The sequence below is a fragment of the Hemitrygon akajei genome, chromosome 27, assembly GCF_048418815.1.
Source record: "Hemitrygon akajei chromosome 27, sHemAka1.3, whole genome shotgun sequence".
NCBI classification, from domain to species: Eukaryota; Metazoa; Chordata; class Chondrichthyes; order Myliobatiformes; family Dasyatidae; genus Hemitrygon; species Hemitrygon akajei.
This window is the reverse complement of record NC_133150.1, coordinates 37553137-37572785: the sequence shown is the minus strand read 5'-3', so window position 1 is coordinate 37572785 and position 19649 is coordinate 37553137. Positions and strand designations below refer to the sequence as shown.

General features: G+C 39.7%; 1 protein-coding gene across 1 annotated transcript; it reads right to left on the bottom strand.

Annotated features, from left to right (window-relative positions):
- Positions 1-3157: 3157 nt before the first annotated feature.
- ppp1r15b (protein phosphatase 1, regulatory subunit 15B) lies at positions 3158-12719 on the bottom strand. The gene is made up of 2 exons (XM_073030658.1): positions 11096-12719; positions 3158-6637 (listed from the first exon to the last, which is right to left on the bottom strand). Exons 1-2 carry the CDS (start codon positions 12389-12391, stop codon positions 6446-6448), a joined length of 1488 nt encoding a protein of 495 aa, XP_072886759.1. The 5' UTR covers positions 12392-12719; the 3' UTR covers positions 3158-6445.
- Between the last annotated feature and the right edge of the window lie 6930 nt (positions 12720-19649).

The window sequence follows — 19649 nt, the reverse complement described above, 5'->3', positions numbered from 1 at the left end:
CAATTTATTTCCACTCTTTGCCTGCCAGTCAGCCAATCTTCTATCAATGGTAGTATCTTTCCTCTAATACCATAGGCACTTACCTTATTAAATCAGCCTTATGTGCGGCACCTTGTCAAAGGCCTTCTGAAAACCCAAGTACACAACATCCACCAATTCTCCTTTGTCTATCCTGCTTGTTATTTCCCCAAAGAATTCTAACAGATTTGTCAGGCAAGATTTTTCCTTAAGGAAGCCATGCAGACTTTGGCCTATTTTACCATGTGCCTTCAAGTACCCAGAAACCATATCCTTAACAATCAACTCCAACATCTTCCCAACCACTGAGGTCAAGTTGACCTCTAATTTCTTTTCTTCTGCCTTCCTCACAGTGACATTTGCAATATTCCAGCCCTTTAGAACTATTCCAGAATCATGTGATTCTTGAAAGATCATTACCAATGATCTCCACAATCTCTTGACCTAGCTCTTTCAAAACCCTGGCGTGTAGTCCATCTGGTCCTGGTGACTTATCTACTTCAGCTTCCCAAGCAACTTTGCCCTAGCAATAGCAACTGCACTGACTTCTGCCTCAACACTGAAAACTTCTAACATACTTCGAGTCTTCCACAATGAAGACTGAAGCAAAATACTTAATCAGTTCATCTGCCATCCCTTGTCCCCCATTATCACCTTTCCAGTGTAATTTTACAGCAGTCTAATATCTACTCGATATATCCAAACTTTTGGTACTGTATTCTTTGATATTGTTGGGTAGCTTACCTTCATATTTCCCCTTTATGACTTTTTAGTTGCCTTCTGTTGGTTTTTAAACACTTCCCAATCCTAATTTCTCACTAATTTTTGCTCTATGTATTTTTTTTTTAAAAAACTTGTTGGCTTTGACATCCCACCTTTAGAACACTTACTTCTTTGGATGTATCCATCTTGCGCCTTCCAAATTGCTCCCAGAAACTCCAGCCATTGTTGCTCTGCTGCCAGCCAGCTCCTCTGTCATTCCTTTGTAATTCTCCTTACTCCACTCAATACTGATGCATCTACCTTCACCTTCTCCCTCTCAAATTGCAGGATGAATTCTATATTATAACTAGCTCCTAAGTGTTCCTTCACCTTAAGCTCCCTGTTCAAATCCAATTCATTACACAACACCCAAACCAGAATAGCTGATCCCCTAGTGGGCTCAGGCAGAAGCTGTTCTAAAAGTCCATCTAGTAAGCATTCTTCAAATTCTCTTTGGATTCAGTACCTACTTCTACATCTTCTGATCCTATGCCATCTTGAAGGATTTGATTTCATTGTTTACAAACTTGCCACCCCCATACCTGTCTGTACTTTCGATACAATGTGTATCCTTGGATGTTAAGCTTCCAACAATAATCTTTCAGCTACAACTTGGTGATGTGTCATACCTGCCACAAGATCATCTATGTGGCATACATTCAAATATAAAACCTTCAATCTTGTATCCAACACACTTTGTCCTCCTACACTAACTCATCCCTCTGACAATTTTGTCCCATTGTTCACCCTTCCTGAATCTCAATGCACTGCCTTTGCTTGTAAACCCCACCACTCTTGTTCCCTATCCCGTCATTTTAGTTTAAACCCTCCCCAATTACAGTAGCAAATTTGCCCGAGGGATATTGGCTCTCCCCCCCCCCCTCTGGTTCAGGTGTAACCTATCCCTTTTGTACAGGTTATGCCTTCCCCGATCCCCATGATCCAGAAATCTGAAGCCCTGTCCCCTGCACCAGTTTCCCAGCCACATACTCATCGGCCAAATCATTTCGTTCTTACCCTCACTCACACACTGCACAGGCAGCAATCCAGAAATTGCTACCCTGGAGGACTTTAATATAGCTCCCCAAATTCTCTCTTCAGGACCTCCTCACTTTTTCCTCTGTCATTGGCACCTACACGTTCCATGACTTCTGGCTGCTCACCCTCCCCATTTTAAATTTCAGGTTCCAGGTTCAACTCCACTGTTTTTAAGTTTTTGTAACTGCATGGGTTTCCTCCAAGCATTCCAGGTTCTTCACACATTCCAAAGGCATACAGGTTAACTGATCATATTGGTGTAATTGGATGACATGGGCTCGTTGGGCAAAGACGTGACGAATGGAATCCAGAAACAGATCATCACATTTCATTAGTCCAAATTACTTTTGCACATATCTGGATCCTAGTGTAAGTGTCAAGCCATCAATTAAATTCAGAGATCTAGATTTTTGTTCTGAGATCTGATAGGAAAATGGTGAATAATCATGTATCCCAACTTTATTAATGAACCTGACTTACTCCAGTTCTAATACGTCCAACCATTCTTAACACATTCACTTCCTAATTCTTTAATATTATTCACTACACCAGAACTCTGTACACTCACTGCATATACTTAATGGATTACAAGATAACCCTTATTTACTTGCTAACGATCAGGTACACAACATACTCCTATTTACACCCACTGGAATTTGAGTATGAACTCAACAGCACAGCTCTTCCATCAGCATTTGGGACACACCACTAAAGGAATAATCATGCTTTGAAGGCATAAAGACCCTCTGTAGTTAAAAAACACACACTAATAGGAGGCCATCAGCCCCTTTAAGCCTGCTCCCCACCATTTAACATGATCAAGAATGACCTATGATGACCTCAATTTCTCTTTTGTACCATTTTTTCATATCCCTCAATCTATCAAACATTTATCCACCCCAACATTAAACACTCAGATCCAGCTTCCACCATCTATCAGGGTATATATAGAATTCCAGAGATTCAGTACCCACAAGAAGATTTATCTGAAGATACTTCAGTTTTATCTGATCGGTCGTTTATCTTGCTCTTTTACCCCACTGTTCAAGACTTTGCCACTAGAGAAAATATCCCAACATCTACTCTGAAAAGCCCCCTCAAAGGAAACCATATTATTTATTTTGGAACTTACAGTAATTTTTGCACACTACTGTAGCCACAAAACAAAATTTACATCATGAAGCAATATTAAATCTGACTAAATCCAGATACAAACTATTTCTTTCCTGATAGGGTACCTTCTCACCCCAGAACTTAGCCAGGGGAAAAGGAAATATACTTTGTTCAGCTATACTGCTTTGCAGCATCTACAAGAACACAGCACAAAGTAAAAAAAAAATAACTGGACAAGCTTCAGGTTCCTTTTATTTGTTATTTCAATTTTAATTGCTTTAAGCACCATTAGCAATTCATCTTTTAATAGAATTTGATGGGGAATTATAAATTAATTTGTAGCCATTTACCAATAATTAACAAATCCGATGCAAAATATAATTCTTTATACATTTTACAATTTTGCAGAAAATTTACAAAATAATTAGATGCTTGGTAAATTAAAACTCAAACTGAGGGAAAATGGTGCAAAATAGCATCTCTTGCTAATCGGTCTTCAGGAACTCCCATACCTGACATAGATAGATAATCAAAGGTGGGGATTACAGAATGCAAGGAAAAAAAAAGATGCTGACGGTGGATTTGTGTTGTGGTAATTCTGACCATTTTGACTGCCATTTCCAACACCTGCTGAGTTCAGCTGCAATTGCTTACCAGAATCCCTCAAAAATAATTCTGAGAATAGGGTTGCACATTTGCCAAGTAAGGAATGCGAACAGCAGCAGATAATGCATGGTCAGTCAGCATTTCCTTATGCTTTCTTTAGTCTGAGTGACCATTCTTTTCAGGTGAGCAGATTCACCAGTAGAGACTCATCATCCGACCAGAAGAGGTGCCCTGATGCAGGGTAAAGGAGTGCTTACCAGTGTTACTCTATTAACAAAGCAACACCCTAAATACCCAAGTTCATTGTACAAGTGCTGCTAAGTTTGAGAGAAATGTAACACTTCAGTAAGCTAAAAAGCTTGATGGATTTTTAGACTCCAAGTTTGCAAGTTATTGCTGGAAATGGAAGCTAAGCAGTATTTAAAGCATCAATCATCATTAGCATGTGAGTAAGATTGTTGAAAAGTGGTTGTTATCAATTACACATAGCTTAGTTTCAGCAATGATCTACCTAAGCAATTATTTAAAAATAAAATAATGGGAAGTGACCCAATACATTTCTGTTCACGAAGTCTTGAGAAAGGGATTGAAACGTGATTTTAAATGTGACTTATACCACATTTTAAAACATGGCAGTTGTTGCACATATGCAACCAAGAAGTTGGAATAAATTAGTGCTTAATTTTCACAAAAAAAATTGAGCATAATATTGATTTCACATCCCATGAGCAGAAAGATGTTATGATTAGTTACCAACAGTGCATTACAGCTGGGTAGGTAGTAATCTGAAAATGTTTTAACAGTGGAAAAAAAATTCAGGCATCATTAGTGGGAAGAAAAATAAAGGTTACAGATCACTTTTCTTTGATTGGGCCCCTTACCTGAAACAGTAGCACTTTTTTCCCTCAAATGCTGCAATACGTAGTGTCCTTATATCAAATTAGCTGTTGATTGGGTGGCTAATAACTACCTAAAACTGTAGCACAGACTGCAGAACTCACCTTACTCCACAATTCCCTTTATAAGCTCACACTCCCACATAATCAGGCAGCATCAAATCTTTACACCAAATTATTAAAAGAACTAGCGAAAACTTTGTTAGCCAAATAGTTAGAATGACATGGATTGAACTGGCTGAAAGCAATGATAGTTTTCAAAAGGGAGGAGGGGAAATTAGAGCACTATAGTGAAAGAGTAAGGGAGTGGGAGAAGTTAAAGATTGTTCTTTCAAATATTTGGTTTAAGGGTGATAGCTCAAATAGCTGCCTCCTGTGGTAAGGTTTCTGCTTAGAGAAAACAATGAGAAATCCCTTCTGCACATTCTATTGGAACTAAGTAGGTAAATGATTCAATTGTAATACATTGAAATACACAAGCCCATATAAAAAAATCTAATCACGTTGTTGTCTCAAAGCTATAGTTCTAGGTATTGACAAAGAATTAAAGAATTGGTCCTAATAATTCAAGCTATTTGCTTCAACAACTTATTTAAATCAAAACTTCCCTTTCTCCTGACATATTTAAGAGGTTACAAATCCTTAAAGATAGTTTTTTTTTGGGGGGGGGGAGAGAGAGAGAGAGGAGAAATGGGATAGCAAATTGCACGCAATTTCCTTCATATCAATAGCTGTGAACTAAAATTAAATAGCCACCTAATCAAACTGAAAAATGAAGTGACTCCAGTGTTCTGTTATACTGCAATCTAGCTATTATGTGGAATGCATCATAACATAAGTGGAGAACTCACCAGGAAACTGAATGCAGTCTAAATTTAAAAGTTAACAAGACTAAAGGAGTATTACAGGCCAAAACAATTTAAAACTTAATCTCTAAAGAATTTACCTTTTTTCTTAGTTGACCTCTAAAATAAAAGTCATTTCTGTGCTGCTTTGAAGAATATTAGTTGTTAAAAATGTGCACTGGTCTTTTGCTTGGCTTACAATACTCTACCGTTCAGAGTGCAGCAGTGAAGGCCAACCTTTCAAGATTTACACTTCAGAAACCCTCACCCCAAACAGTAACGTCAATGCCAAAAATTCAGTTTAAAGAAATTATTTGGAATGGTGCAGTGGATAAATTCCAGTTCCATTCCACAGGCCTGAATCAAATCCCACTTGACAGCTCTGGAATTGAGTTAGCCAGACTGGACAAATAGCTTCCTTGTGTGATGAAACAAATATTAAAAAAACATAGGATAAGATCCTTTAAGATTTTGCCCTATATTATTCCTAAAACACTTACGATTTTCAAAAAATGAAACTCAGATGCAACCTGAGCTTTGGAATTTTAAAATAAATTGAGTCATGTTCTCCCCTTAATCTTTCTCTGCTTTGATAAAGTGCCCCAGTCCCATTGCAGTTGAGCACCACATTGAATAAAAATACATCTTCCAAATAGTTCACATTTGCTTTTTGTCTAAAGTGAATCACAGAGGACTTAGTCAACACATCTACAAGGTCTTTGCATCAATCCAGATTTCAGTAAAAAAAGGGAGTAAATTACTATCACCACAATATTAGATAACTGATTGAACAAATACGTGTTAATCTTCATAAACCATAACTGTCTCCAAATGGGGCACAGAAATTGATCTAATGGCAGCATATACAACTTTCACACAGAAGCCATCTTGCGCATTGGGGAAACCAAGCATAAAGAAATAGAGAAAGTCAAGCATAAAAAAGTGAAAACTATTAAAAGCACAAGACCTGATAATAATTAAGAGAACTAAAGCTCACAATAGTGCCTAAACAATTGGACTCCTTTGATTATGCTTCTCAGTAGCCTCAAATGTGATATTTCATACCCAACCATCATCCTGTCAGATGATATTGCATGATTCAAATAAATTTGAGGATTAATCTGTCTAGCAAAAGATGTGAGCTTTGTTTTCTCAATCCTATCTGTACTAGCTCTCCATCTGCAACCGTTTCAGTACAGTCCATCGGTGTTTAAGATTAAAACAATAACCAATACTTTCTTCAGTTTCTCTGATTCGCTTTTGGAATCTGCAGCGATCCCGAGCATATTCTTCCCAAGGACCTTTACGGATCTCTTCGCTGCTTACATAGTATTCGGTGACCTGTTCATCAAAGGTAACCTAAATATAAGAAGGGGAAAAAGGTGGCTTTAGCAGTTGTAGATATTTAATATTGCAGCTGCAGCAAATAATGAACACCAAATTCCTGAGCAATTTTCTCCCCAATGTCAACTCATATACAGTACATTGATCAGTCCATTATACAACTTAGATAAGGATGAGAACATGCTTCTTTCACAGATCAAATTTGGTAGATTTGGCTTCAAATTATAGTAACATTCTGGAATACCAGTGATTAAAGTTAGACATTCAACACAAATTGCAAACCCCTCAAAATACAATGGAAAAAGTGACATTGAAACCCTGCTACATTTAAAACCCTGCCTGGAGTTCTGTATTAGAGATCTTCAATTTTGACTGAAAAAAAAGCTGCAGATGCCAGTATATCAGGACTCCCCTGCCAGCAACAAAATTCTCACTTCTTGTCTAGCAGCATCCTATCTCAACTCAACCCTCCCCCCAAACACAGTCAATTCAGGAGTTCAGTGTTTGAGAATAGTATCCAGTAATACAGAACATCTATCAGGAGAGCCCATTGAAGTCCCAAGCATGCTAAAATATTTGAGTTTTGCTTAGAAAAACCTGTAAAGGAGTATCAAAGAGTGGGGAAAGCTGGATGAATGCTCAAGAACAGTCAAATCCCAGCTATCAAGAGCATCACAGCAAATTCTGTAATATCACTAGCAGTATTCTAGAAATTCAGCAAGAGAAACAGAATGGACTGCTGCTATGGCCATTGTAATTAATGCAGACACAGCTAGTGATAATAGGCTAATAATAAATTACCTCAAGTCATGTGAAGAGTAAAAAGCTTCTGTTTTAATAATCAGCATGCTATTTGCCACTAACAAATGAAAGTAACATCATTGTTATGCTGTGACTTGAAGCAGACATAGGAATAAAAATATACACTGATTATTATTGAGTACTCAGCTCAAGCAGGGAGCAATTAAAAAAAAAAGATAGTTCTGCAGAAGGCATGGTTTTGTGAAATTTGAGCATTTATTTTTAAAATAGGAGGGGTCATTATAGAGTAGGGCGTATTAGATTAAGAAATGGTGCTGCTTTCCTGGAAACCTAGCTATATCAACTATCAGTTTCGTTATGTGATCACATTTCAGGAAGTTACAATGCAATGAACTTTTTCGTGATAACAACCTACAACACAAACACTGTACTAACATACTTTGCTTGGAATTATGAACCAAGGTTTCAACTGGGAAATAACTGACAAATGAAATTGAGACATTTTCTTTTATAATTATGAAGGCAGTGTCTGATTTTTACTTAAAGTTCTGGTACAGTAGCTAGTATATGTAAGCAGAAATAATCAGTGCATTATTATGAACAGTCTTCAGGCCACAAGACGTAAAAGCAGAATTAGGGCATTTGAGTATTTTCCACCATTCCATCATGGTTGATTTACTATCCCTCTCAACTGTACTCTCCTGCCTTCTCCCCACAACTTTTGATGCCCTTACTAATCATAAACCCATCAAAATCCACTTTAAATATACTCAATGATTCAGCCTCCACAGCTGTCTGTGGCAATGAATTCCACTGATTCACCAACCTCTGGCTAAAGAAAATCCTCCTCACTAGTTCTAAAGGGGTGACCCATTCTCATAGACTCTCCCATTAATGGAAATATCCTCTCCACATTCACTCTATATTCAGACAGTTTCGGTGAGACACCCTGCATTCTTCTAATCTCTAGCGAGTACAGGCCCAGTGCCATCAAATGTTCCTCTTACATTAACCCTTTCATTGCCAGTATAATTTTCATAAACCTCCTCCTGATCCTCCGCACTGGCAGCACATCCTTTCTTAGATATGGGGACCAAAACTGCTCACAATACTCCAAGTGCGTTCTGACCAATGTGTTCTAATGTCTCAGCATTACATTCTTGCTTTTAGCTTTTATAATCTTGTCCTCTGGAAAAGAATGTGAACAGTGCATTTTCCTTCCTGACTACCAACTCAACCTGCAAGTTAACCCTTAGGAAACTTACACTAGAACTCTAAAATCCCTTTGCAGCTCCGAGTTCTGAATTTGCTCCACATTTAGAAAACAGTCCACACCTTTATTCCTTCTACCACACTGCAGTTCCTACACTGTATTCCATCTGCTACTTATTTGCCCATTTCATTCTGTCCAAGTCTTTCTGCTGACTTGCTGCTTCCTCAGCACTATCCCCTCAACCCATATTTGTATCATCCGCAAACTTGGCCACAAAGCCATCAATTCCATCATCCAAATCATTAGCATTCAAAGGTGCATCACAACGCTGGAAACGAACTGCACCACTTAACCATACAAAATATAAGGCAGTTTGCTAGAGCTAACTCAGCTGGTTTATAAAACTGCTTTCTGGAACATGGGTCAGCAATATCTATGCAAATTAATTCCAAGTGATCTCCAGTCAGTTTTAACTATTTATCCCTTCACACTGAGAACCTATTGCAGTCTAAAATATCCAAACTTTAAAATTACACTCTGCACGCCATTCCCAGGAAAGGACTAAAGCAAATACTGTGGATTTAATTTATACAGAAATAGAAGCCACAAGGCACCAGAACCAAGCTCCCAAAAAAATAGTGCATTCCCTTCCGTTATTTGGGACAACTTTTAAAAAACAAAAACTAGTGAAGGGAATAGCTGGGATTCCCTTCATTTATTTGGGACAGGAGGCTCTTACCAAACAGTATCTAACTAGTATCAGTTGCATGTATGCATGTGGCTGTTAGCCACTACACTGAATTCAGAGTGAAGTTTTTTAAAAAAGTGTCAGTTTCATGTGCTTCTATACAAAAAGCAGTAATTTTTTTCACTAATAGTTAGTGAGAAATAAGCAAGATAATTCAGTGAGTGTTGCCCACTGCAGTTTCAAGCATTCGGAAATGCCAGGATCTCCAAATACCAGTAACATATTCCTCAGAGAAATGAACAGATGTTTAATACAAATCACCACCATGCTCATAATGTTCCATAAAGGGACAGTAAAAATGGAAGTGTCTAAAAACTTATGAAAATGAAATTAAGATAAGGAAAAATAAAGTGAATAATGGAAACTTGTTATGCTCTTAAAATGTAATGACATTCAGTATCGCACATTGTATGCAATCTTCAATGCAACGGCTTTACATGGTGCCATTAAAATGCTGTCATTGCCAATGACATCCATGTTCCAAGAACGAATAATTAAAATAAACAGGCAGGTATAGCCAAGAAATGCTGTGTTGGCCTTTAGCAGAAGTGGTTTTTACACTGAAACTGTCTGTAAAGGGTTTGTGTGCATCAGGAGCATTCTATACATTTCTTTCTGCGTCTGCTGAATGATCAACTATCAATAGTAAGAAACCATAAAGTTTGGTATACTTGCCAATTTGCACAGAGCATTTTCAAAGATCTCTCACCTTTGCCTGCATTATGTAGAAATGGAAGACAATAAATGGCTCTTTATTGCAATGCTAATCAAAACATTATGCAGAACCAAATATTGTTTTGCAGAACAAACTATATTATTTCTTCAGTGCTATCAAATGCTGGTACTGAAATGCATTCCAACAGCAAATAGTTAAGATCTTAAGCACCAACCAGAGGTGACTGATATTTACTACAGCAGCTATTTCAAGTTACTTTGATTTAGCATGTATTTGAAAAGTTTGCAATTACAACCTGTCTTAACCACACAGCATCTCAGGACAAAACTGAAAAAAAATCACACTGGTTACTGGGGATTACCCAGGAATAACGTAGAAATTCTTTGAAGGATTACGAGAATACCAAATACATCAGAGTCAGACGAATATCTTGAAAGGGAATATTCAACATAATGGAAGCTTGGCAATGCATTCTCTCTACACCTCTGCAATCCCAGAAAGCACATAGCTATCTTCAGCTCCTTAGCACATCTTGACTACATTTCAAGAACTGAAGCAAAGATAAAAGCCTATAGGACTCAGAAATGGAACATCAAGTTTTTTTTTATGTTACAGATCTCAGCATGCATATTACTTTGAATTTCTGAAGCTGCATCATCACATTGAACAATACAGCAAAACATTTAGAGAGGAACAAACATTCCTCCAATGCATCTTCATTTTCTACAATACACTAATAAATTTGAAAAATAAGTTTGCAAAAGATTTAGATTTCATTACAAACCATTTAACTGCTCCTTCAGTTACTCCCATAACCCAGACACCTCTGGACTTTTCCAGACTAATGGATGACCTACCTCAACCCATTTTAATTCACTTTCTTTTAGATATTATGCCGTAATAGAATAATTCTACTAGTAAACCAGTTTACAGGGGAGCTTTACTTACATTAATTTCTTGAAACATTTAATCAAGTAATATCAGGAAATTTAAAAAAAAGCCAAAAACCTATTTATTCTAATTCACAACCACTAGTAGTAAAAATGTACTACAAGCAAAACAGAAAATAATTACCCTTTTGAAGCATTTTCTTTGCAAAGGCAATTCAACATGTGGCTCATCCTGAATTGTCTCAGAAAACCCAGAGTCTATGTCCTCAAGGTCTTCTATTATGGGCAAGCATGGCACAGATTGCTGGGGATTACTCGGTTCAAATGAAGTTCTAGCGTCTAACTTGCGCTGAGTTTTAATGAAAGCTTTAAAGTTCATAAGGTTGTATGGATCAGAGGATTCAGGAAAAGGATTCTGGAGATCTACACTGCTGTCTGAAAGTTCAGAACTTTCATCACTGTCAAATCCATCACTGTCCCAATCACTGTCATCCTCGCTGTCCTCATCTTCATCACTGTCTGGGCTTCCTAAAATGTAGGCTATGGCTTTATTAGCGCACTGAGGTCTGGCTAGGGAAAGGCTGATTTCCTCTTCCTCAGAGTCACCATCCGTATCATCACTACTGTCCCACTCATCATCCCCCAAAGATATAATCTTATTCTCAATTTCCAAATGATTGCAGGTGGCCAAGTCCACATCAACAAGGTGCAATAAAACTCCATCTTCATTTGCTACATAAGTGTCCTTTATCTGCCTCCCGTCATTGGCTTCAGAGGAATGATCCATAGCACCCTCGGGTCGTGGAGAGATGTCATTGTCTGATTTGAGCTGTTGGGGACAAGTTTGCTCCTCTTCCAGGCTGAAATAACCATGATCCTGTTCTACGGCGATGGGTCGGTAAAGTTCCGAGGGCTTCTCCATTCTCTGGACGGCGGAGAGGGGCAGGTCAGCGTGTGCCCAATTGCTGAGGTCGGGATTTTCCTGTTGTAGAGAAGATGCTGGATAGTCACGGGTCCACAGGTCCAACGCCTGCTTGTTCGGTTCCCGGGGATAGCACGCCGCCCTTCGGGCCGGGTCGTACCAGCTGCGGGGTTCCAGGACCCCAGGCCAGACCTTACCACATATCTTCCCCAACAGGCTCTGAGACCAGGGCTTGGAGTCGCGTAGAGGGAGTGGCGGCTCCTCGACCACCTCGCTGCCGCCCGGGGCCTCGGAACTCCAGTGCTGGGTGGCGGTCAGCCACTGACTGATGGCGGGCAGATTTCCGACGGGGCTCTCCTCGGCCAAGCCGCCTTGCATCTTACGAAGGATCGACCCGAGGGGGCCGGCCTCGTCCGAAAGTCGGTAGAAGAGCAGCGAACTGGGCCTGAACCAGGCCCAGAATTTCCAATACAGGGCAGGGTGTCCGTTCGTTCCGCCGTCACTGCAGGAACCGGCGACGGCTGTAGCCCCGCTGTGGGGGAAAGCTTCGCAACTCATGCTCCACAAAATCCAAATCGAGCTGCAGGAATTAATTTTACACCGGTCACTCCGCCCCTGAATACCGACTAACACCGCCGTGTAGGTTCCGCCGCCATTTTATGAACACACGGGCCTTTGCGCCCGGAATTTGAAATTTGTGACCGCTTGAGAGTCCGCCGCCAAATGGGGCGTGAGGCAGTGATGAGGACAATACTGATGATGTTGGTGATAAAGTCGCCGACAGCTCCCCGACTCACTGTTCGCCATCACTCCCAGCAGAAAATCCTCCACCACTGCTCTCCGCCGACACTGGGGCGGACTAAAGAGCGGGCTCACCAACGGCCGCGATTTCATCAGATGCCGACGAGAGGCACAGGCTCCAAGAAGGGCTCCAACCTCCCGCGGCCCGGACCGCTCTCGCCCCCTGGCCAGGAGGACGAAGACGACAAGCTGAAACTAGCCAAGTTCTGGAGCATTACAGTACACGCCCTTTCTACCCTCTATCTAAGATCAGTTCTAACCCTCCCTTTTTCGATCTAATATAGTGTTTGTAGGGTTGTTCGCCGAGTAATATTGTTATACTTTTATATCATTTGATTTACATAGAAAACCTACAAAGTTGTGCCGAACATGTCCCTACCTTAGAAATTACTAGGCTTACTTATATCCCTCTATTTTTCTAAGCTCCATGTACCTATCTAAAAGTCTCTTAAAAGAGCCTATCGTATCCGCCTCCACCACCGTTGCCGGCAACCTGTTCCACACATTCACCACTCTCTCAGTAAAAAAACTTACCCCGACATCTCCTCTGTACCTACTCCTCAGCACCTTAAACCTGTGTCCTCTTGTGGCAGCCATTTCAGCCTTGGGAAAAAGCCTCTGCCTATCCACACGATCAATGCCTCTCATCATCTTACACACCTCCGTCAGGTCACTTCTCATCCTCCTTCGCTCCAAGGAGAAAAGGCCAAGTTCACTCAAGCTATTCTCTAAAGGCATGCTGCCCAATCCAGGCAACGTCCTTGTAAATCTCCTCTGCACCCTTTCTATGGCTTCCACATCCTTCCTGTAGTGAGGCAGCCAGAACTGAGCACAGTACTCCAAGTGGGGTCTGACCAGGGTCCTATATAGCTGCAACATTACCTCTCGGCTGCTAAATTCAATTCCACGATTGATGAAGGCCAATACACCGTACGCTTTCTTAACCACAAGAGTCAACCTGCACAACTGCTTTGGGCATCCTATGTACTCGGACCCCAAGATCCCTCTGATCCTCTACACTGCCAAGAGTCTTACCATTAGCATATGATGTACCTGTGTATTTGATCTCCTGATAATTCTCATCCCCTTTTCAAAAAGGGCTTATATCAAAACTTTATAATATAATTATGAAGATACGTTCGGAGCCCCTTTATGACAAAAAATGATTGGGAAAGAGAGCTTAATTTTATTATTCCTATTGAGAATTGGGATAGAATTCTTCAATTAGTTAATACATCATCTATATGTGCCAAACATTCATTAATACAATTTAAGGTCGTACATAGGGCCCATATGTCCAAGGATAAATTAGCTCAGTTTTATTCTTATATAAATCCTATTTGTGATAGATGTCAGTCTTTAACTCATATGTTTTGGTCATGTCCGCTTTTGAAAAAATATTGGAAAGATATTTTTGATATTATCTCTGCGGTATTGAACATCGATTTACAACCCCATCCTATTACCGCAATTTTTGGTTTACCAATGATGGACTCACTTCATTTATCTTCTTCCGCCTGTCGAATGATTGCATTTCTCACTCTGATGGATAGATCTATTTTGTTGAATTGGAAGGAAATTAATCCTCCCACTGTATTTCATTGGTTGTCTCAAACTATGTTATGTTTAAATTTAGAAAAAATTAGAAGTGGTGTATTCGATACTTCTATTAAATTTGAAAAGATATGGAGACCATTTATTCAATATTTTCATATGATGTAATATGACCCTGTTCCAAGCTTATTTGATTTTCCAGCTTTAATCTTATTTATGTTGAGAGGATCGGAGTTGACGACACTGATGATTATGTATTCTTGTGAGATATTATAAACAGCCCTTTTTTATTTTTCTAGTTTTTCTTTTTTTTCTTTGCTTATTTTTTCTTCTTTATTAGCTATTAGATTAGCAGTTTAGCTAATTTTGTAAACATTTTTTTTCTCTTTTTTCTTTTTTTTATATCATATATTATGAAATACCTAGATTTACCTTGTTCATACATATACTGTATGGTTCATGTTTTGGGAAAACTCATTTATACTGTAATCATTGCTTATGTATTCTTTCATGTGCAATGGGAATTTGTATGTTTGTAATCCCTTTATTAATATATCAATTGTATTTTGTTCATGTTATTAATGTTAATAAAAAGATTGAAAGAAAGAGATAATTCTCATTGCTTGCATAGTTTCCCTCGCATTTCTTTAAAATTATTTTGTTCAGTTGGGACTGAGGCTGGACAGGCTAAGATGTGAATCGTAGAAGACTGAGGGAATCACTGTGGACTTCAGGAAGGTGCAGACAAACCACCCCTTCTGTGAATACACGACTCCTCCAGGGGGTGGGAGAGAATTAAGTGCACCAAGTTCTTGGGAATTCACATCATGGACGACCTTGCCTGGTCCTTTAATATCCCCTCCTTGAACAAGAAGGCACTTCCTAAGAAGATTGAAACAAGAAAGGCTCTCACACCACACCCCCATTTTAGCTGCATGTTATAGGAGCACTGTTGAGAGCATCCTGATAAGTTGCATCTCCATCTGGTACGGGAGCATCTGAGCATCATAGTGGAAGTCCCTAGAAAGGACTGTAAGAACAGCTGAGAGGATATTGGGGGTCTCCCTATCATCCATCGTAGTATTATGAAGGATCCCACCCATCCATCCAGCAGAGATCATTGGTTGTGGGAACATCACAGCGGATAGACAAGTGAGTATAGTTGTTCAAGGGCCTGATGGTGAGAAGACAGCTTAGCCTCTGGCGCGGGGATCTTTGATGATGGATGCTGCTTTCTTATGGCAGTGTTTCATGTAGATGTGCTCAATGGTTGGGAGTTAGTACTTTCAAAAGGAGATTGCATGGGCCAAAGGGGGAAAATCCAGGGAATGGGATGAACAGGATTACTGTTAGTAGACAGCAAAGATTTAATGAGCCAAATGCCCTCCAAAGCCATAATGATTCAAGTCTATGACTATTAGAAATTAAATGAAGTTTAACAACACAGTAAGAGAATAATAACCTACAAAGTGTATTTTAATAGCAGCTGAGATAAATTGCACACTTGTGCCAAAGACAATAATGTTCTAATAATTCACATGTCCAGTTTGACTTATTTGTAAATGGAAAAAGAAAAATGAGTAGTAATACTTAAAGATTTTTTTTGCCATTATAAACTTTTCTTAGGCCGGTCAATCAAGGGCAATGTTATTCTGCCTCATTCCAGAAAAGCCACAACAAATAAAGATACTTTTTCTAATCTTTTCTGTCCATGACTTTTCTCCTTTGATTTCACATCTCTAGTGAAGTCCCAAATTTACAAATACTACACATGGATTTAGATTTCATCTTTTAATCGGAGATTGCCAGTTGACAAAGCTATGGGTACGTCCCACTCCAGAAGTACAAGGCCATTATGAAAGTTGACATTATAGTGCACTTTTGAAGTAGTGCTGCATTTCTACGGCGATATTAAATTGACCTGGTCATTTTGATGGATATAAAATACTGGATGCCATTACCCAAAGAAAACAGGGAGGAGTTTCTCTGTATCTGGATGAATAGTTACTACTTGTATGACCTACTCTTACTTACGTTCTTGTGTACATTTGTTGCCATATGTTTCTCAGGTTTGGATGAGAAAGGTTAATTCACTGTAGAGCAGATTCTGTTGGTTAGGGTGTAGGCTTATTTTGCTTGTAAGTTAATTTTCTGATGTTTGCTTGTGTTTTTACATAATCATCCATATATAATTGTTCAGTGAACTTTCTGGTAATTATGGTACTGTTGCTTCCGTAATTTTCTGATAACTTTGCTATCAGTGGCATGTGAATCTGTCTATTTAAAAGTTGTTATCAATTGTATTTGTTTATCTCTTGTCTGAGACTGAGACATCACAAACTCTTTGTTTTTTCTTCTGTTTTGTTCTGTCAGCTTAATTAATTAATGTATTTATTGAGATACAATGCAGAATAGGCCCTTCTGGCCTTTTGAGTCACACCACCAGCAATTTCCAATTTAATCCTAGCCCAGTGTTCTATGGTTCTAATCGTGGGGCAATTAACGTAACAACCAGTAGGTCTTTGGGCTGTGGGAGGAAACAGAGGCATCCTGAGGAAACCTACCCACCTATTACAAGGTGGTGGTGCTGGAGAGAGGCGACATATTGCTGGCAGCCAACAGCAACAGTTTCCTAGTTGAGACCTGACTTTCTGCTTTTCTGGTGCTAAATGCCTGTGGTGCCGCTGTGAGTTAAGTTTTTCATCGCACCAGAGCATGGTACAATAAATTTTACTTCGACTTTAAGCAACAAAACCAAAAACAGATTACGGGGCTGTCTTATCACAGTTTGTAGTGTCTAGCTGTGTTTGTATTTCTTGCATTTCAGCACCGACTGTACTTGTTTATCTAGAATTACTAATTGCCAAAGGTTATAAATGTACATTCATTCTTTCTGTGGCATCAAGTTAAAAGAAGAACTGCTGGAGGCAGAAGGATCAGCATTACACAAAAATTAAGAGGTACCTACAATGTCAATTCAAAATTTAAAGAACAATACACTTCCTTACAGCTTGCTGTAATCTTGCATGTGCAGTTTTCCATTAAATTTATCAACATATTATACTTGCAACATTTTCAGTGATGAAGTACTGTTGTGAATCAGCTCTCAGCTTAACTGAATAATGATCCATTTGAATCTATGTTAGGACATTAATAGGAGTCCTGTCCCAACATAAATCACACCAAGATCCATCCTTTCATTGATCGGTTGTTTGTCCATATTAACCCCACTACTACTATGACGTTTCAGGCCTAGGGGGCTGGCGTCGGGCATGATGACGGACTCTCCAGTCCTCCCTCTCCCTCATCAGTGTGTTCAGTTCATCTACATTAGCTGCACTGCTATCTTCTAGGAGCGTGTTGACCATAGTCCTGGGAGGGTGCCCAGGGTTCATCCTCCCATGCTTGGGCTCTCATGTGAGCCCTGACAGGTAGCTCATGGTGGCATAGACAGTGCCCCACTAGTTGCAGTCTTCTCGCATCTATTTTAGTGGTGAGCATCGGTAGGTCGTGATTGAGCTTGACGTTCGTCATGTGCCGTTGCCAACTCACGTCAAGAGCCATCCTGAGCATTCGTGTAACCCCCCCCCCAGTCTAGTATTACACTAAAAAAAATCTTAGAATTCACCCTCCATGTCTTCAACTGTTTTTAAACCTTGAACAGTCTTTAAAAGATTTATTTCTCACATGTACCTTGGCCAGTTTTGTCACGGCATCTGCACTGGACTTTGAGGTGAGTGGTCCCAGATTAGAATCTGGTGGCCCCCCTTGCACACTTTCCATCTGTGGTGAGTTGAGCTTTTAACAAGGCCTCATCCGTACTTTGGCCTCGTTAAGAAAACAGACAAATGCTAAAGAAGTGGGAAGGTTGCCGCTCGATGCATCACAAGGCGCAGAGAGGAACTAACATGTACATGAAATGCCTCGAATGGGTCAATGATCAATACAGTCCAAAAAAGTGCTGGGGATAGCCCACAGTGTCACCAACATAGCAGGGCCACTACTTAATAACCCTAACTCATACATCTTCTGAATTGTGGGAGGAAACCAGAGCACTCAGAGGATACGCATGGGGTCACGGGAAAGATGTACAATCTTACAGACAGCAGCAGGAATTGAACCCCATTCTTACAGTAGGCACTGAAATGAGTTACACTAACTGCTATACTACCATGCTTACCATTGCTTAGAAACCTCTGAGAACTTCCTTTCAACTTCAGAAGACTCCATCCGCAGACCACGACTCCTTGCTAAAAAAAAAGTTCCGGATTTATTTTCCTCATTTTCTCCTCCTTTAAAATGTTTATTGAAATTTCTCTGAGGAAGCATTTGACTGTCTCATTTTGGCTCGAGTACAACTTTGTTTAATGATCGCATGTTTTACTCTGATAAAAGGACCAGATACACCCAGTGGCCACTTCTCCAGGTACACCTGCTCATTAATGCAACGATACTGTATCTAATCAGCCAATAATGTGGCAGCAACTCAATGCATTAAAGCATGCAGACGCGGCCAAGAAGTTCATCCTCTGGTCAGGCCAAACATCAGAATGGGGAAGTAATGAGAACTAAGTGACTTTGACTGAGGAACGAAGGTGGTTTGAGTATCTCAGAAACTGCTGATCTCCTGGGATTTTCATGCACAACAGTCTCTCAGAGTTTACAGGGAATGGTGCGTGAAACCAAAGAGATACCCAGTGAGCAGCAGTTCCGTGGGTCAAAATGACATGTTGATGAGAGAGTTCAGAGGAGAATGGCCAGACTGGTTCAAGTTGACAGGAAAATGGCAGTAACTCAAATAACCGTGTGTCACAGCCATGGTGTGTAGAAGAACATCTCTGAATGCACAATGTGTTGAACCTCGAAGTGGATGGGCTACAGCAGCAGAAGAGAGCATAGAGAGAGTAGATAGTATCCTTATCCCAGAGTTGAAATGTCTAATACCAGAAGGCATGTATTTAAGGTGAGAGGGGGCAATTTCTAAGGAAATGTGAGGGGCAAGTTTTTTTTTTAAACAGAGACTGGTGGGTGCTCGGATTGCACCGCCTGGGTAGTGGTAAAGGCAGATACATTAGGGATTTTTAAAAGACATTTAGATAGGTACATGAATGAGAGGTAAATGGAATATCATGGACATTGTGTAGGTGGAAGAGATTAGTTTAGTTGGCTATTTGATGACTAATTTAATTGGTTTAGCACAACATTGTGGGCCAAGAGCCTTGTTCCTGTTGTGTACTAGTCTATGTTCTAGTATATACACAGTGGCTACTTTATTAGATACAAGAGGGTCTTTATTCCTCTCCATAGATCCTTGCTGAGCTGCTGAGGTCCTCCAGCATTTTGTGTATGTTACTCTGGATTTCCAGCATTCGGGGAATCTCTTGTGTTTTTTAACCTTTTGTTGTTCTTCCTCAAAAAACATACAGATGTCTAATAAAATGGAATTTTCATAAACAACAGA

Bases quoted from the DNA above. Each gene is read 5' to 3' on its own strand.
- ppp1r15b (XM_073030658.1), bottom strand. From the start codon at position 12,391: ATGAGTTGCGAAGCTTTCCCCCACAGCGGGGCTACAGCCGTCGCCGGT. The intron at 6,638-11,095 runs GTAATTATTTTC...TCTTATATTTAG, and splicing joins AAAGAAAATGCTTCAAAAGG to GTTACCTTTGATGAACAGGT.